Here is a 19,574-nt window from a genome sequence, read left to right as displayed (position 1 = left end):
CTGGGACCGGGGGGACGCGCTCGGTGGCGGAGCGGCGTTGGTCCCCGCCAGCCCCGCCGGGGATGGCCCCTCCTCCGGGGGGAGGCGGCAGCCCCCGACAAAGAGCAGCAACGCCCTGGCTCGGCGGCGGCTCCGGCTCCGGCTCCCCCCGCCACCGGCCCCGCTCCCCCGGCCCTTTGTCCGCCGCTCCCCGAGCCGGCGCTGCCGGGGGGATTGCGACCCCCCCCAACACGCGTCGGGTCTCCCTGCTCCTCGCACCCGCCCTCGCACAAAGAAGCGAGTTGTTAAATCGCCGAAGAAACCCACCCGAAACACCCCCAAAGTACCAATTTTGCCTTCYCCGTGGCTCTGCCAAAAAAAAGCCACCCCCAGCTTGCCACCGTTCCCCTCAACCACCGCGGGCTCTTTTCTTAAAAAATCATGATTTTTATAGCCCCGGCTCTAGGGCAACATCCTGCTCCTCCCATCCCGAGTCCTGTCACCCTCTTTTCCTCCCCCAAAACCCTTGGGTTTAGGAGATGGGGAACATTGGAAGAGGAGAGGGAGGCAGCCCGGGAGCGTGAATCACCGCTGCGAAGTGATGCTGAGGGAAGTCACAGACTCGGCAAAGAGAAAACAGGAGGGTTGGGAACAGCCTCCACGCATCTCCAGGCAACAACCCGCCCCACCAGCCACCCGGCCTGCTACTTTGGGATGAATTATGGCATCGGGATAAAAATACAAGGTGTTTCATACAGAAAAACGTGCGGCTTTGCACTCCAAAAGCACCGATATCGGGAGAACGGGACCTTGCTCTGTGCTTTGCTGCGCCACARCTTCACCAAAAGCCTCATCTGGCAGTGGTGAGCCAAGGGAAGGTGAAATTCTGAGTTTTTTTGGATGCATCGCCATCCTGAAAGCACTGAGGCTTGGCCAAGGCCATGGTATGTTGTGGTGGGGGCCCAGCTTCCACACCCCCGAGCTCTCACACCCTAAATCTCCACATCCCGGCACCGACTGCAGCAGCTCCAACACCTCATTCCCAAAGCTTTGTTGTGCTTTTGGAGAGATGTTTTGTGGAAGGGGAGAGTTCAGTGGGAATTGCCCATTTTATGGCCCTAACTGCTCCTCAGAAATGTCTGCGCACCGGGAAACCTTCAGAACCCCTTTTTTCCACCATTAAACACAACCCAGGAAATGAGCGGGAGGCGGGSAGGGAGCGGGGATTTGGGASAGGATCCCAAACAGCCCCCAGGGATCCCCTTTGCCCATCCAGGGCACGTCCCCTCCATGTCCCCCCGAGCCCTCGGGGACACACAACCGGACACTGAGCCCCACAACCTCCTCCAGCCCCAGCTGCCGACACTTCCAGCGCGTCCCGGATTTTTCCCCTCGGCGGGGGACGCGGCAGCAGCTCCCGGTCCCCGGTTTTAATCCAGAGCAGCTGAAACAACAAGAGGACAACGGGGCYGTGCCAGAGCTCCGACAACACCGCCCCGGCTCCCCTGCTACCACCTTGGCCGGGGCTGGACCGTTACCGCTCCGGGGCCCCTCCGCCAGGAATCCCAGGCATCCGGGCTGGGGCGAGGAGGCTTTTTTGTTCCACTGCTGGAAGAAGGAACGATCTCTCTTTCCCCCCCTTCCCCGACGTGGAGCTGCCCCGTTTCACAGCCAGAAATTCTTTTCCCATTTCCTCACCGAGTCACGTGCCAAGAGCGAGCAGAGTCTTCGTCCGACACGTTCCCCCCACCCCAATTTCCAAAACCATTATGGGAAATATTGGGCAGGGATGAAAGCCGGTTGAAAACCTGCTGAGCCTGGTCTGAATATCCCARGCAGAGCTCGTGCAGGTTCTCCAAATCACAGCTTTAAAAATTCTGAGTGCCACCCCAGCCAAACAGTGCTGGGAACTGCAAGGTCAGGGCTTTGCCTGAGCTTTGTGTCGCTGYGAGGGATGGATGGGGAAGGACGTGAAGGTCCTGCCTGGTTTTTGTCCTTTTTGGTGTTTCCAAGACCCTTCATTGGCTTTCACTCAGTCCCACAAAGAGCTCCCATCACCCAAACCAGACCAGAGCCACCCCAGGCCACATCCCACAGACAAACACCCTCACCCAGAGGTTTCCCAAGATCGGGATCATCCCCACTTGTGTCCTGACCCTGCTGCTTTCAAATTTTCCCCATACGGCGCTGTCCCCGTCCCGGGCTGATGTCACCCTGTTTATGGCTCCATCCCGCCACCGCTGCCGCCACTGTTTACACGGCCCGGCACTCTTTAGGAACCAAAGGTATTTTTAGCTTTCTTTTAATGCCTCTCAGCAGCTGGAAGAGAGGGACCTGAGCAGGAGAGCTCGGAGGCAGCTCAGGAGCTCTGATGGACCAGTCATTTACGAGATCAGGGAGCAACCAAGGGTCTTCTCGGTCCTCAAAGCTTCTTTAATCTTCACCTTTGATGCTTTTTTTTGCGCTGGGAGTGCAGGGTGGATGGAGGAGAGCTCCTGTAAGCTTTGTCCCTACAGGTTTTGCTGAGCATAAAAATTTTTCACGTCACAAAATCAGARAATGGTTTGTGTTGGAAGGACATTGAAACTCATGCTGTCCCCATGAGTGTCACCACTGGGCTGGGACACTCTGTCACCTCCAAACAAGGCACAGGGGACAACCCCAGGTGCCTCCAGCCCAACAGAGGCACTCGGGGTGCGTTCCACCTCCCTCAGAGCCCGCAATGAAAGCGCAAAGCCAAATTGAGCACACACCAAATCTCCCTTAGAAACGGCGCTCCAGGATTTTTAGCAGAGGATTCGTGTTCTTTAAAGCATTCTCTGCATTTGTCAGAAGGTCAGGGGCACTTCTTTCCATCCCTCCTGCTSTCCTCCTAACTCATTCCCTTTCCCAAACCTTTCCTATTGCTGTTCCAGCCCCTGATCCAGCCAGGAGCACCGGGGTTATCCCAARCCTGGGTGATCCCTCACCCCTTGGGCTCCCCAAATCAGCCTTGAAGCCATCACTCAGTCCCTCTCCAAAGGCTGCAGGGTCACAGGGAGCCAGAACATCTCAGAATCAGCTATTTAGAACCTGGAGCCCGTTGATTCGGGATTCTCCTCCACAGGGCTGTGGGAGCAAACCTGGACAGGCTCTGTGGGGTTCTGCACCTCCACGGGGGAAAGTTTTTAGGGAGAGGTTAAAACCCAAACTCCCAGAGGAGCCTGCTGCGCTTTGCATGCACGGCTGCAGCCGTTTGAATTTGGATAAATTAAAAGGAAATCGAGTTTATTTCATTTATTTCGTTTTTCTGAGGGTGCAGGAGCTGCACCGCAGCGCTCTCCCTGCAAGGCAGTTAATATAGATGTTGGTATAAATAATCCTCCCGAAGCGAGCCTGGAGCCCACGTGCTGCAGCAGCGCTCAGCGTTCCCATGGAACCCCATCTGCGTGCCCAGGGCACCCCAAAACTCCCTGGCAGCACCCTGAGGTGGGACAGTGAGGCACAGGCCCTGGTGGGCAGGAGGTGACAGCTGCTGAAATGCCCATTTTTGCCCTCTGCTGCTCTGTGAATTCCTCGAGGGTGGGTGCAGCACCCTGGGGACCCCAGGCAGCCCACCCCAGGGATGTGAGAACTGCAGGAGCTGCTCCCCAGAGTGCAGGGGGACAACGGGGATGAGGTGATTAATAAACTGCAGGGATGGGGTGATTAATAAATGGCTCCAAGGCTCTTTAGGCAGTGAGGTAAGTGTGTGATCATCCTGAAAACCCTCTGGGCTGGAGACATTTCAACCACTCCTGCAGCAGGAGGAGAACTGGCAATTGTTCCTGAAAGGCTGCAGTGACTAATCCGAGTCCTTCAGACCCCGTGGCCACAGTCCTTCCCTTCCCAATCCTCACTGGGATGCTGTGAGTGGTGGGAATGACCCCACAAATCCCCCAATCCTCACTAGGATGCTGCAGGTGATGAGAACATTCCCATAAATCCCCCAGTCCTCACTGGGATGCTGCATGTGACAAAAATATCCCCACAAATTGCCCAATCTTCACCAGGATGCTGCAGGTGATGGGAATGTCCCCACAAATCCCCCAATTCTCACTAGGATGGTGTGGGTGATGGGAATGACCCCACAAATCCCCCAATCCTTGCTGGGATGCTGCAGGATGGAAATGTCCCCACAAATGCCCCAACTCTCACTGGGTGCTGCAGGTGACAGAAATGTCCCCACTGGTCCCCCAATCCTCTCTGGGACACTGCAGGTGACAGAAATGTCCCCACAAATCCCCCAATCCTGCCAGGACCCGGCTCCTCTCCCTCCTCTGCTCAGCCTTTGCAGACAAAAACCTTCCCCATCTCCTCCTCCTCCCTCGGATCCTCAGCTCTCCTGCTCTTATGCAAAGCCGGTATTTTTAGTAGCTCCTGGAAACGCTGGCAAGTGTCATCACCAGCAGCTAACGAGCGCTCCGGAGAGGGGACATGGGACAGGGGACATTCCTCAGGCCACCTCCCTYGTCAGGGACCTGGCAGGGTCACCAAAGCATCTGCAAGTGGGTGGCTTTGGGAAGCGCTGGCCCAAGGCAGCTCCTGAAAGGCACCATTTGATCACAGCCCCGATTGTTTCACGGTCAAGAAAAGAAATGAAAAGGAGGGGAAAAAAAAAAAAAAGAAAAAAAAGGCTCGCTAGGATTTGGTCGATCTCAGCAAGTCTTGGCTTAATTCGCTCTTGTTCTCGGGATCGGGGAAGTGTCGGTGCCGCCGCTGACACGTCAAGGTCAAAGCCCACCCGTGGAACCGACAGCAGGGGTGGCAGCGTTCTCTTTGGGAAGGAGGAGCTCTGGGGGCTCATCTGCTCTTCTCTCAGTGCCAAAATTCACCTCCGAGGAGCGAGGAGGCTGCTCGTGCCAGGGCCACCAGGTCACAAACACACCCAGCCCCACCGTGGCCCTGTCACCCAGCGCCACCCGTTCTTGTCACCCCCAGCCAGGGGAGAGGGTGCCTTTAAGGCAGCTTCACAGCTGTCAGAGAGGAGGCATTTCTGCCCGCGCTGCCGATGCTGAAAATACGAGCCAGAGATACTTTAAGTAGGTCTGGAAAGCGTTGGGCGAGCAGCCACCGTCACGCAGGCTGTCCCCGCTGCCCGCCCACTCCCACCCAGCTGCTCCCGGCCCCACGACTGGCGGGAGCCACGCGCATTCCTCGGGGGRCACACAAGGGTTAAAAATACCCCGGGGCACAGCAAGTGGCAGAGTCCCTTCCTTGTCCCTTCCCTGCCACCTCCCCGTGCCCACCTGCCGGCCAGGCAACCCCGGGTGTGGGGTGTGGGGTGCCCAAAAAAGCCACCCCGGGGGCGTGGGTTGGGTGCTTGGGCATGGTCAGTGTGGCCATTTGTCCTGCCTAAGGACTGTTTGTCTTGCTGGTCCAGAAATGAAGGATTTGAGCGCTGGTGGCTTGTGCCAAGGTCAGCACGAGGAGTCACCCCTGCGCTCCAGTTCTGCCCCAAAATGGGGCTGCTTTTCCTCTCTGCCCATCCTCAGGAGGGATGGAATGAGATGATTTTTAGGGTCCCTTCCAGCCCAAACCATCCTCTGATCCCACTCTGAAGTAGCAGGAGAGGACCTGCCAGTCCCAGGCAGAGAACCACAAAACCACTGAGAAAAAACCCTTCAAAATCACCCTACAGAAGATAACCACAAAATTCCATTTGTGTGCCCAAACCTAAATGGGATAAAACTTTGGGGCAGAAACCCAAACTTTGATTCTCCTACAAAAYATCCTGGGCAGCCACATCGCCATGCCAGCCCTCCCTGCCTGTGACAGCCCAACGATGGCTCATGCAGGGGACACAATGAGGTCACATCCCACAGCCAGCACCCTCAGGCAATGACACCTGGGACAAACCCAGRGCCACCAGGCAGCTGTTACGGCAGCGGTGGCATTTGTGACAGCGCCGTTGAGTAAGCTCCCCGGTGCAAACGGGGGAATTCCGAGTCACAAATGAAACGCTGAGAAAAGCTGACATCCCCAGCTGGAAATAGGGGCAGGAAGAGGGCACGGGAGCAGCGTGGGCTCCCCTTTTCCCCGGGAGAGCCTGGAGCAGGGTCAGGCAGCAGCGTTGGAATGGCCAGATGAGTAATTCTGGTCTGCCATCACTCGCTGCATCACCGCTGCTGGGATTTCTTCCCTGATTTTTTTGGTTTTTTTGTTGAAGCAGACAAAGAGGGTGCTGGAGGCACAACGGCTGCGGGGGCCCTGGCTGACCTGACCTGCTCTAAAATAAAACAGCAAGGCTTCAATTGCTGCTGTCCAGGGATTCTCCTTCCCCTCTTCRCCATCCAGCATCAAACCTTTACTGGTGGGACACAGCAGGGCCGGAGCTCACTGCAGTAAGAAGTTCCAGTCTCAAAAAAACACCCCAAAAATGCCAGGAGCCTGAAATTACCCCTTCTCTGGGCTGCCTTGGCAAAGCAGGATGATGGGGACCCCCTCCCCCTGCTCTCTCCTGGCCAGGGTGGGGTTTCATGAGCTCGGGGAGGCAGATCCTGGACAAACAGCGTGGCTGTGCCAGCTGCAGCAGGTCCTGGCTCGCCGCATTCCTGCGCCGTGCCCCAGCGCCGTCCGGGGACACAGCGGGGACAGAGGGGACAGCCGGCCCAGGGCACCCAGCCATGTCACCAGGGACACAGCCACACCACCAGGGACACAGCATGTCACCAGGGACACAGCTATGTCACCAGGGACGCAGCCACACCACCAGGGACCCAGCCATGTCACCAAGGACCCAGCCATGTCACCAGGGACACAGCCACATCACCAGAGCACCCACCCACAGGGTACCCAGGGCACCCAGCCCCGTCATCAGGGACCCAGTCCCACCACCAAGAACCCAGCCATGTCACCAGGGACACAGCAATGTCACCAGGGACCCAGCCACAGGGTATCCAACCATGTCACCAGGGACCCAGTCATGTCACCAAGTACCCAGCGATGTCACCAAGGACCCAGCCATGTCACCAGGTGTCCCCCTGTCCCATCACCAGGGACCCAGCCATATCACCAAGGATCCAGCCATGTCACCAGAGCATCCAGCCATGTCACCAAGCACCCAGCCATGTCACCAGAGCATCCAGCCATGTCACCAAGCACCCAGCCATGTCACCAGGTGTCCCCTCTGCCATCCAACTGCCCCTGCACCCACCCAGTGCGACGGTGGTCCTTTGGCCGTGTCAAGGTCGATGTTTTTTTTGAGTTTTGTTTTGGGGAACTCGCCCTAGCTCAGCACAGAAATCCCTCCTGGCTGTTGAGCACGGAAGGAATGCAGGGCTGATCCTGCTCTCGTCCTCCTCACGGGGACAAAGTGTCCCCAGCAAAGCAAAGCAAAGCAAAGCAAAGCAAAGCAAAGCAAAGCAAAGCAAAGCACCCTGGCGTGATGCAGCTGAGATTCCTCACTGGCACAGAGCAGCTCTGGCTGSCCCTGGATCCTTGGAAATRTCCAAGGCCAGGCTGGACAGGGCTTGGAGCACCCTGGGAYRGCAGAAARTGTCCCTGTCCCTTCCTCAACCATTCCACCAACCCACAACTGGGCAGGCAGCAGGATCCTYGCCCTGCCCAGAAATCCCTTCCAGCACCTCTGACCCAGGGCTGGGCACTGCCCTCTGCCCCGGGGCTGAAATGTGGMAACGGCAAGAATTTGTCCAAAAACAACACCAAAAACCAAGGAGGATCCCAGGCCAGAGCTGCCAATGCCAGGCACAAGCCACACTTTAAACCCGAACTCAAAACCCACCGTGTGAAAAATAAACAAAACCCAGGCTTGAGCTTGCTCAGCCACCCCAGCACAGATGTGTACCCCAAAAAAACAATTTCAGTCCAGGAATTTGATTCCATCAGCTCTGTGGCCTAGGCTGGTGGGTGCTCCTCAGTGTCACAGTTTTGGGGGAGAAAGGTTCCAATTTTGGGGGAGAAAGGTTCCAATTTTGGGGGAGAAAGGTTCCAATTTTGGGGGTTAAGGGTTCCAATTTTGGGGGGGAAGGATTCCAACTCAGAGTCTCTGAGCTGATCAGGGGCTGCTGATGCTCCAGCATGTAAAGGACTGAGCAACACAAGCTTTACCCCAATAAAGTCATCATTTTGGGGGTGAAAGGTTCCAATTTTGGGGATAAAGGGTTCCAATTTTGGGGATGAAGGGTTCCAATTTTGGGGGTAAAAGGCTCCAATTTTAGGGGTGAAGGGCTCCAGCTCAGGGTCTCTGAGCTGATCAGGGGTTGCTGATGCTCCAGTGTGTAAAGGACTGAGCAGCACAAGCCTTATCCCATCAGATTCACAATTTTTGGGGTGAAGGGTTCCAATTTTGGGGGTGAAGGGCTCCAGCTCAGGCTCTCCCAGCTGATCAAGGGCTGCTGATGCTGGAAACAAAGCACTGGAGGAACCTTCACGTGAGTGACCCCACTCACTCCCTGTCTCATCTGTACCTGGGGAATCATTTCCCTGGGGAATTCTGCTGTTTGCCAAACTCAATCCACAGAGCTGTTATGTTTAGTAACGTCTCAACTGGGGCTCATTTGATTCCAGTCATTAAAATTTAATATCAGCGTAAGCTGGGAGAAACCCGAGCTGATGACAGCAGAGAGAGAAGAGGGGGATGAAGTGCCCCAGCCTGGAAACTCCTGTGAGCAGCTCCTGCCGGTGCCTGGCACTTGTCCCTCGTGCTGAAGAACCCAACTCAGCCGTGTGAAGCTCAGCAYGAAGATTCTCCCAACTTTTAGCAGCTTTTTAAACAAAAAAAAGGCTCCTCGGAGAGGCAGCGATGGAATGAGAGCCGCTTGGGTTAAACTCCTGCTGAGGATGAGTTAGAGATGAGGTTCTTTTGCTCTGACAGCTTCACACGGGCTAAATCCCCGTTATTTCTCCTGTGGCACAGCTGGATCCGCAGCGATCCGTYGGGATGGCCATATAAGCACAGGCTCCAAACCACAGAAACGCCTTTCAGCTGCGCTGGATCTCACCAGAAAACTCAGAGCTGAATTCAGTGACCCCTCAAAGCCTCCTCCAGATGGGTTTGTGATAATCTGCTACACAAAACCAGTCCCTGCCCGGCTTTCCYGCACCCCCTGAACTCCAGATTCACCCTGGATCGTGGATCCATCCCCAAAATCGCATCTGAAATCCCTCCTGCAAACAAAGGAACCCRGCCAGGAGCAAAACTTAGAGCGGGAGAGGGCTCATCCATCCCAAAGCCAGGATTAGTCCCTCTGTGACCCGGGAAAGGGGCTGGGGAGGGACAGAGGAAACGCACAGATGGCWGTTTTCCAAAAGTTTAAGGAGGTTGTGGCCTTTTGGGGCAAGTTTGAGGGGAAARAAAAATACGTGGGAAGCTTCAAACGCAAGCTGCTTCCAAAGTCATCGGTTCCCAGCCTCCACCAGAGCCTTCAATGCATCTTCTTTATTAAAATCTGGACACAATGGGTCCAGAAGTGCCCACCTTTGTCAGGGCTCTGTTGGCAACTTGCCTGGAGCCCCGGGGCCGTGCCTAATTTGCATCTCATTTACACAGATGTTCATTAAAATTAATGCCTTAGGATATAATATCTGCCTGCGTTTGAGCCTTCTGGATGGACAGAGCGTGACCGCTCCTGGGGAGTCCCTGTCACCCCATCCTTCACCCCATTCCTCACCCCATCCTTCACCCCATTCYTCACCCCAGGGCCCTGCCAGCTCCTCTGCTCCACCCAGACACTCCTGGTTTGCAATCCAAGGAGGGCAAAAGTTGTGAGATTGTCTTAGGGAGAGAATTTATTGGGAAATAAATCTTGGGCAACCAYGAGAAGCCCCCTGAGCACGAGCCGGGCTTTTCCACAGCTCCTCCCGACACCACAGCRCTGCACAGAAATTTAACAAATGCTCTCCAAACTCCTCCCTCTCTCAGAGCTTCAATGGTCTCCATCCTTGCTCAGCCCACATAAAACTTCACCTTGGTTTTATTCYCTGTCTCACAGTTTATCTGTGGGGTTTTCAGTACCCGAGGATCCCAAAATGGATGTAAAACGTGACCCAGATGGAGGGGATGGTGAGCAGGAAGGGTGGGCCAGGCAGAGGCAGAGCTGAAGGGTGATCTGATCTGGACCAGGCTCTCAAATGATGCAAATTCCCAGCTCAGGGGGATCCAAACCCCGGTTTTCCTGCCCCAAAATCTCAATGTTGTCCACATCTACCAGCCCAAGAGGTGCTGGTATGTCAACACCACACATCCCCMRGAGAACAGGGATTTTCCTGCAAATCCYAGATCTTTTCTGCACCTTTCCACCAYAGACTATCAGGATCTCACACCCTCCAGAGCCAAAATCCMTTCCTCCTCCAAAATCTCAATGCCACCCACCTCTGCCAGCCCATGAGGCACTGGCACACCAACACATCCCCAGGAGAACAGGGATTTTCCTGCAAATCCCAGATTTTTTCTGCACCTTTCCACCACAGACCATCAAGTCCACCAGCAGATCTCACACCCTCCAGAATCAAAATCCCTTCCTCCTCCAAAATCTCAATGCCACCCATCTCTTCCAGCCCACAAGATGCTGGCATGCCAACACCACAAATACCCAGGAGAACAGGGATTTTCCTGCAAATCCCAAATTTTTCTGCACCTTTCCACCGTAGACTATGAGGATCTTGCACCCTCCAGAACCAAAATCCCTGCCTCCTCCAAAATCTCAATGCCACCCATCTCTTCCAGCCCACAAGATGCTGGCACGCCAACACTGCGCATCCCCAGGAAAACAGGGATTTTCCTGCCAATTTTCCTGCCAATCCCAGATTTTTTCTGCACCTTTCCACCTCAGACCATCAAGTCCACCAGCAGGATCTCACACCCTCCAGAGCACAGATATTTCAGCACAAACCCACTCACACTGTGGCCACAAACAACAGGGATGCCATGGCTTGAAACCCACAAGAAACCCGCAATGCCTTCAAACGCCGCGCAAAAAATGAAATGGCATCGAATAATAAAATTCAAAAAACAAACAATTCGAAATAATCATTCAAAAAAATAAATAGCAAGATTTGAACAATAAAACGGACTCAAACTGACCTTGAAGTCTGCCAGCTGCTGGTTGATGGTTTCCACCTCCGTCCCCACCACCCACTGCAGGGCCTCGCTCTCCTCGGCCGCYGTGGTCATGTGGCTCAGCTCCTTCAGGCGGCTGTAGAAATCCTCCACGCGGGCCAGCGTGGTCTCYACCTGCTCCTGCCGGTTCCTTCCCCTCTCTGTCAGCTTGCCACACTGCTTGCTCAGCGTCTCCAGCTCCCTTTTCAGCCCCAGCAGGTCGGGGCTGCCCTCCTCCTCCAGCATCTTCTTGCACTCGTCTTCGGAGGCGTCGATGTCGGCTTTGAGCCGCTGCAGTTTCCCAAGGAAGGCACGGATGTCCTCAGCCTGGGACTGGAGGCTGTCTGAGTCTCTCCCAGTGGGGCCCATGCTGTCCAGCTCATCATCCAGGTCAGCCAGCTGRGAGAACATCTCCCTGACCCTGCTGGTGAACTGGCCAATGCCTTCCAGCTTGTTTTCCATCAGCGCGCAGCACTCGTTCACCCTCTGCTTGATGGATCCCAGGTCCTGCTGAGCYGCCTGTGCTTGGCCCAAGAGCTGTGAGCAGTCAGATCCGGCTGGGGCATCTTCCACCAGACCCTGAGTGAGGTTCTTCAGATAATCCACTTGTGGCTCCAGGGCCTGCAGCACCTCCTGCTGYGCCCTGAGCTTCTCCAAGTTCTTATTGCTGCACGCTTGTGGCCCCAGGGCGTCGTAAATCTCCAGCTGGTGCTTCGCCCCTTCCAGCTTCTTCTCGATGTTCTTGAAGCTCTCCTGGAACTCCTTGAGCCTCTGGGACATTTCTTCTATGGAGCCAGTCTTGGTTTGAAGCTCCTCGGTGATGGCATCCATCCTCTGGTTGATGCCGGCCTTCTCGTCGCGGACGTCGTCCTCGTCCGTTTGGGATGCGTCGATCAGGATGTCAGCGGCGATGTTGAGCATCTCCAGCAGGGACCGGCGCTTCTCCACGTCGCTCAGCATGGCCCTGGACCTCAGCAGGGTGGCCTCTAGCTGTACAGGATCCAGGGTGACCTCCAGCTCTGCCATCCTGGCCTGGCACTCCTCCACCCAGGGCAGCAGGTCCTCGGCGTGCCGCTGGTACTTCTGAGCTTTCTGCAGGCAGTCTTTGAGTTTAGAGTGCCTGTCRGCAGCCTGCCTGCTCAGCTCCTCCCAGTGGCTCTTCAGGCTGACCAGTTGGTTCTGCAGGGTGGTTTTCTCCTCCCCAGGCTGGACTGAGAGCAGCAAAGATTCCCCCTCGGCCACGATCATCTCGTAGGAGCCGCTGTGCTGGTTGAGGCTCTTCTGGAACTCCTCCTGCTCCTGGATCTGGCTCTGCAGCCTGTCCAGTTTGGCGGAGATGGGCTGGCTCTGGGCTTGCTGGCACCTCCTGTCGTCCAGCCAGCTCCTGAGCTCGTCGAACATGTGCTGGAACTGCTGGGAGCTGGCGAGCGCGGTCTGCAGCCGGTTCATCCGGTCGGCTGCAACGGCAACGGAGAGGGGGAGGCGGCAATTAAACCGAAATCGAACGAAAAATCAATCCAATCCGATCAAATCAAATTAAAATCGTCTCAGATGCACCCACTGCGTTCTGATTTACCAGGAAGGAGCTTCCCACTGCATCCCTGGCCCCTTTCTGGTCACCGATTCATACATTTTTTAAGAGTGARAGGCGGTGATGATGCAGAAGTCTCAGCTCTCCTGACCCTCTCAGAAAGCAGAAGATGCATCCCAAGATCAGAGGGTGGCCATTGGGGCTTCCCCATGGTCCAGTTTGGATTTAGGAACCTGGTTTATTTTCCAAGCTTGTTGAAGAGTCACATCAGTGGGGCCAAACACCTCTACCCTCCCTCCAGGCTGAGCTATTTCTGGGGTTTGAACCCTCCCATGTTTGGTCCCGCATAAAAAAACCCTAAAAAATGATAAATGGTTCTTCCTTTATGATTTTTATAAACCCAGTGATGGCAGAGCAGTGGTGAGCTCAGCATCCCAACATCCCTCARACAAATTCTCCTCTCTCTCACCTGCCAGGTCCTCCAGGCCTTTGAGGGGCAGCGCCACTGTCTCCAGGCGTTTCCTCAGCTCATCCTTGAGGTACTGCTCCCCGATCAGGACAGAGAGCTCATCACACAGGCTCTGAGCCTCCGAGATCTCCTCCTCCAGCTGCTCCAGGTCCGAGCGGATCTCGCTGGTCTCCTCCAGCTGCTGTTTGACRGCCTCAGGCTGGGTGCTGACAGCAGACTGACCGCTCAGGCGCTGCCCCACCGCCTTCACCTTCTCCGAGAGGCCCTGCAGCAGCTCCTGGTACTGGGTGCTCTTCACGATGGCCTGGTCGATGTGGCTGGAGCGGGAGTTGAGGCGCTCTGTGAGCTCRGACCATTTCTGGTTGATCCCTTGGAGCTCATCCTGCACCTGGCTGGTGGATGGGGAAACATCTCCAGGCCCGCTCAGGATGCTCTGGGCCGCCTGGTTGAGCTGCTCGTGCTGCTGCCGGCGAGCTTCGAATTCCTTCAGCATAAACTGCAACAGAAACGAGGCACAAGTGTTTGCATAAAACTGACAGCTCTGAGTACACACAGTCAAAATAAACCAGAGCTCCAGGGGCTTCATCCAGCCCAGAAAACCAGCAGGAGGTGGGACAGCAGCTGGGCTGGGCAGCCTAGGATTTACTGTGACCTTGGAAGTGAAAAAGCTGAGMGGGGTGTGTGACCCCAGGACTTTGCTCCATCTCTTATTTGTGTTTTAACGCAGCATAAAGCACTGAGATGAGATGAAAATGGAATTATCTCCACTGGGGTTTTTTTGTGGCTGGTCAGAGCCATGTTAGGATGTGGMAGGAGGAGGAATGGCAGGCAGAGGGGCAGCACAGGCCGCGTTCGAAACGATTCCACTCTCCAGGAGGGGCCAAATGATTCACTGGTGACTCAACCCAGCGCGGGATGAGCTGAGCACGGCACCCTGAGTGAGTTCCCGGCAGAGGTTTGGGCTCAGCGGGGTTTGGAGGCTTTGGAACAGCAGCCATGAGGTCTCTGAACACTCTGAACGCTCAGCAGAGCAGAGGTTTGGGCTCAGCGGGGTTTGGAGGCTTTGGAAGAGCAGCCATGAGGTCCCTGAACACTCTGAGCGCTCAGCAGAGCGTCAGCCCCGAGCACATCCCATCGGGGTGAGACTCTCCCCTCCACCCCCAGCCCATCTCAGACACCCCCTCTCACCTGGACCTGCTGCTTCTGAGCATTCAGCATGTTGGGGTCGATGGAGAGCGGGCCCAGCACGCTCATCATCAGCTCCTTCTCCATCAGCCACGGCCGCAGTTGTGCCTCGGCCGCCTGGAACGCCGCCAGCTGCGTCGCCGACTCCTCCAGCTTCTGCTGCCGCGCYGCCGTGGCCTGGCTGGCCCTCTCCCACCTGCAATCTGAAACAMCACCTCTGTCAGCCAGGATCGAGCTCCTGGCCACCCCATCACTCCATCCCCGGGGTTATTTTCCCCTCGCCATGGTTTTCCCAATGGGAATTCTCCTCTGTTTCCCAATGTGACTCTGCTCACTCCCCGTCTAATCAGCCATTATCCAAATCTAGCAGCTCCATGGCCCTGAAAACTCCTGGAAAAAACCTCCCCAGCAGGATTTTTCTGTGCTCTGGTCACTATTGCTGGTCTAACCTAGGTCATCTCACACCCCTGACCCCATAAATGAAGATGGTCTCATGGGTATCCATCCTCACCCAGCGCACTCAGATCTCCAGGATGGAGAACTCYGTCAACACCTTCCTGCTGTTTCAAAGAAAACAATCTCTGGGCTTCCTTTTGAACACACAGCCTTGTTTAGTCAACACTTAATTACCCAGGATAGCCTCATTAATRACTGGAATTTTATATCAAGCAGTGAAGCTTTAAATCAAAATAATCAACCCGTGCCGCTAACACATTTTTYCCCCTTTTTGTTTTGAARAAAGCCATTTAAGGAGGCRAGGCTTTAAAACCCACATCCATCAYGGAGATCTCATTAATCACGACAGCRCTCAGCTCAGGAACACCTTCCACACCAGACAGCTCAGAGATAGGTTTGCTGTTTACTGAATATTAATTAGAAGTGACTCTGCTCTCTAGCGTGACTTTGGGATCGCCCCGCACTCCTGAGCCACGTCTGCTGTGATGTTTGGAGACAGAAGCCTCATTAAGTGCTCCAGGCACTTACTCAGGTCCTCCTGCATCTTCTTCCAGTTGGCTGCTTCTGGGGAATCTGGATATTTCTCCAGCAAGCCAGAGAGAGCTTCCTTCACCTTCTGGATCTTCCCAGAATTCTGTTCCAATTCAGCCAGAAACGCCTGGAAAAGAATGATTTGAACTTGCTCAGGTACAGGGCAAAAGAATCACTGAGCAAGGATGAAGCAGCAGCTACAAGGTGGAGTTGGACAACTTCTGCTCTTTAATTAAATCAATTTATATATTTAATTGAATAATCTCAATTATTAAATTAAATATTATCAATTAAATATTATAAATTTATTTAATGACATCAATTTATTTGCAATATTGTGAGCTAACCTGGCTGCAAGGGCAGGGAAAGGCTGGGAATTGCTTTCCCAGGAGATTTTGGAGTGACCCATTGTGGTGGTGCATCCTCCCCCCCCCCWCACTCTTTTCCAGGGTGCAGTGTGATCTGAGAAATGCCTGTTTAATATTATATTATTTAATATTATATTATGTTATATTATATTATGTTAATTATATTATATTAATTTTACTATATATAGTTTAATATTCTATAATATCATGCTGAGAAATGGTTTAATATCAAACTTGACTCTTGCTCATACCCTTGCCAGTGATTTTTTTTTGGGTGATCTCAAGCACACTCATTTGGGACACCAGGGCCCTAAATATTCTCTTTTTTTTTCAACCTGGCAGCAGCAGGTCTAAAAGCAAARGGGAACTTTTGGCTGCTGCTCCACGGATCTGTCTGGAATTCCTAAGCTGGGAATGCCCTTCTTTAACTCTCCTGCCTTATCCTGATCCTACTGGATAAGCCCAGCTCTGAGATCCTCTGGGACATGCACAGTCAAGGGATGGAACTAAATGATCCTTAAGKGCTGGTCCATGATTTTTGTGATTTAGGGTCATTTTATGATTCCAGAGGGGCCGTTTTATGATTTTATGATCCCAGAGGGTCAAGAGGAGCAGTCACCTTGTTGTGCTCAGCCTGGGCCCGCATCGTCTCCGTCTTGGTGGGCGAGGAGGAGGCGTCCAGCTCCGACAGCGCCTTCTCCTTGGACTCCAGCCAGCGGAGCACRGAGCTGGCCTCCTGCTGCACCTCCTGCAGCTGCTCCAGTGCAGCCGAGAGCTGCTGCAGGCGCTCCTGAAGCACTGCACCCAGCGCCTGGTGCCGCCGGCTCACCTCCGCCACGTCGCACTGGATCTCCGTCAGGTCTGTGCCAAAAACCCGCCTGGGGTCAGTGGTGTGGCCCCTGATCTCCACCTCTGACCATCAGGATCTAATGGGGTCAGAGGGGCCCCTGATCTCAATCCCAGACCACCCAGATCTAATGGGGTCAGCGGCGTGGCCCCTGATCTCAATCCCAGACCACCAGGATCTAATGGGGTCAGAGGGGCCCCTGATCTCCACCCTAAACCATCAGGATCTAATGGGGTCAGTGGTGTGGCCCCTGATCTCCACCCCTGACCACCAGGGTCTAATGGGGTCAGTATGGCCCCTGATCTCCACCCCTGACCATCAGGATCTAATGGGGTCACTGGCATGGCCCCTGATCTCCACCCTAAACCATCAGGATCTAATGGGGTCAGAGGGGCCCCTGATCTCCATCCCAAACCATCAGGATCTAATGGGGTCAGTGATGTGGCCTCTGATCTCAATCCCAGACCACCAGGATCTAATGGGGTCAGTGGTGTGGCTGTGCTCTCCACCCCAAACCATCAGGATCTAATGGGATCAGTGGCATGGCCCCTGATCTCCACCCTAAACCATCAGGATTTAATGAGGTCAGCGGTGTGGTCCCCGCTCTCCACCCCAAACCACCAGGATCTAATGAGGTCATTGTGGCCCCTGATCTCCACCCCAAACCACCAGGATCTAATGGGGTCAATGTGGCCTCTGATCTCAATCCCAAACCACCAGGATCTAATGAGGTCAGTATGGTCCCTGATCTCCACCCCAAACCACCAGGATCTAATGGGATCAGTGGCACAGCCCCCGCTCTCCACCCCAAACCACCAGGATCTAACCCAGCCTCAGATGAGGAGCAGGAGGCCACACTGTCCATCTGTCCACAGGTCATCACCATCTTTCCCACCACCAGAGATTCCCCATTGTTCCCTGCCCATACACGGTGACACTTTTCAAATCAACAAATTTGAACAAATCCCTCCATTTTTGTGAGCCTGACACGAGCTGAGACCCGCTTTCATAAAGCACAAGGTTAAATAATTTGGCACCGGGCTATAAAGCCATTTTTCCGCACCTATTATCTCGCTGAAACGGCGAAATGACGGCAGATAAGGGGCAATAATTAAAATTGCTCTCCAAACTGGAGGGCTGGATGTTGCTATAATCCCACAGAACCAATAAATTTAATTGCAGGCCTTAAAACCATCGCCCATTCATCAGCCCTTAACGCCACCTGACGAGGTGTCAGGGCACTGTCACTCCCCCAGGCTGCCCCTCTGTGTCCTTCAGTGTCACCTCCACCCTCCATCAGAACTCCCAAACATTGCCAAGCTCATTTTCCATCCCCTGGGATGGCAATGGTGCCACACTGAGGTTTGTGTCCCCAGGGAATGGGGACAAAAGGGGGACAGCTCACCTTTGCAGGTGTGGTACCCGTTCACGCTGCCTCCTGAGCCTCCTGGGGTGGGCAGAGCAGCACCTGGGCACAGGGGACGGGGACAAGGGACAGGAGGGATGAGAGGGATGAGACAGAAGTGTTAGGGATGAAGACAGCAAGGGATGAACTCTGTGACAATGTGACAAGGGCCACTGAGCACCGAGGCAGTGTCTCTGAGTGTCCACATGCCCAGYGCCRGGYGTTAATTCYRTTTGGAATTAATTCCWTTTCCATTCACYTCYCTCCTCCTGCTCCCCTCTGGATCAGAAAGAGCTGAAGTTYCTGGAGCTGGGCAGCTCTCCCAGCACCCCAACATCACCCAGACACCAGGCAGGACGTGGCTCCTGCAGTACCAGGGACCACCGGCCACTTCTCCACCCCTGGGACTACCCCGAGCATGATTTTGTGCATTATACCCAAAAAACTGCTAAAAGCATYCCCTGGAAGGATTAACTCCCCCATATCCTCCTTTTTTAATGGGATGAAACTGTTCAAACCCACCCTGTGGACACACTCTCTTTGCAGGATCCACCAATGTCCCTTCCCTGGACRCCAGATGTCACAACCAAAGGGAYTTTGGGTCATTTTCCATCTTTTCTGACCACATATTTTAAAGCTTTCATGGATTTACAGGGCTGCACCTTTGGTCACCCACAAGCCTCTCTGATTTCTCCCWATGATTTCCCAAAGAACTGCTCATGAACTCAATCCTAACAAACACACCCAGACYGTGAATTCCCATAAATTCCCATCCAGGAACTCGCTCTCACGGGCTGGAAAACATCTCTGAGCTGCCTTCCAAACGAACCAGACATAATCTCATTGCTTCAGTGGTTTGAAGCCAAAAGGGAGACCAGTAAATCACATCTGACTATRGCAGCCCTAAATGTCATCCAGATATGAAACCCAAATGCTGGGGCTCGATTAAAACATTCTGGCCCTGGAAAACGTCGCCAGGAGAAAGTAGGAGCTGCCTYATGAGTTCCAGCAGAGCAGGGATGTGGGTCCCCAAAGCAAACACAGGGTAATTCACAGCTCGTTAAGCTGAGACTAATTAAGCCAAGTTGGACTGATGTGGTAATGAAATGGAGTTGAGCCCCACCATACACAGATCACCGCAGCCCCTCTGAATTTGGATAAAAGGGTMAATTTGGATAAAATAACCCCATTTTTGGCTGGAGGCAAGCTCAGAGAGGATGCAGGGGTGGCAGCAGAGGTGTCCTCAGCAGAGCTGGCTGTCACTCACCTGCCTTGGGCGGGGTGTTGGGTGCCGTGATCTCCACGATCAGGTTCTCCAGGAGGGTCCCTCTGCGGCCGATCTCCTCCACCTGAGCCCCCTTCCCCTTCCATTCCTCCAGCAGGTCCTGCTCAAAAGCAAAGGTTGGGAGTGGAGGTCACACTGAGCCAGCCCCAGCCCTTCCCTCGTGGCCTGTCACCCCCCTGGTGACACGGTGACACAGTGACATGGGGACACRGCRCCCYRGGARGCAGCTCWGGGGTGTGGGTGTGACACAGCTATTTCTGTCGGGGGGGAWGATGACAGCGAGCAGCTCATCCCAAATAATGGCTCTGCTGAAGGGAACCTTCTCCCTCCCACCAGCCTGGGGACATCCCTCCCTTCCTCCCYCACCCACAGAGCCCAGCCTGGCTGAGCCCAACGGGCTGCGAGGGCTGCGGTGACTCAGCGGAGCCGCTCTGAGTCAAA

The 19,574-nt window shown here is 54.6% G+C and overlaps 1 protein-coding gene across 1 annotated transcript in view; it reads right to left on the bottom strand.

The window, feature by feature from the left end:
- The window catches only part of LOC130584847 (microtubule-actin cross-linking factor 1-like), a 161,953-nt gene that overhangs the window by 44,590 nt on the left and 97,789 nt on the right, over positions 1-19,574 (bottom strand). The window contains exons 48-54 of the mRNA XM_057385079.1: positions 19,116-19,255; positions 17,849-17,911; positions 16,216-16,457; positions 15,226-15,355; positions 14,245-14,444; positions 13,057-13,552; positions 11,042-12,513 (exon numbers count right to left, since the gene is read on the bottom strand). Of these exons, the coding sequence (XP_057241062.1) occupies positions 11,042-12,513; positions 13,057-13,552; positions 14,245-14,444; positions 15,226-15,355; positions 16,216-16,457; positions 17,849-17,911; positions 19,116-19,255 (2,743 nt within the window). The remainder of the gene's footprint in view (positions 1-11,041; positions 12,514-13,056; positions 13,553-14,244; positions 14,445-15,225; positions 15,356-16,215; positions 16,458-17,848; positions 17,912-19,115; positions 19,256-19,574) is intronic.

The sequence above is a fragment of the Malurus melanocephalus genome, unplaced genomic scaffold, assembly GCF_030028575.1.
Source record: "Malurus melanocephalus ecotype Western Australia unplaced genomic scaffold, MMel_1.1 scaffold_780, whole genome shotgun sequence".
NCBI classification, from domain to species: domain Eukaryota; kingdom Metazoa; phylum Chordata; class Aves; order Passeriformes; family Maluridae; genus Malurus; species Malurus melanocephalus.
The sequence above is the reverse complement of the archived record's forward strand: the minus strand, read 5'-3'. Positions and strand labels throughout refer to the sequence as shown.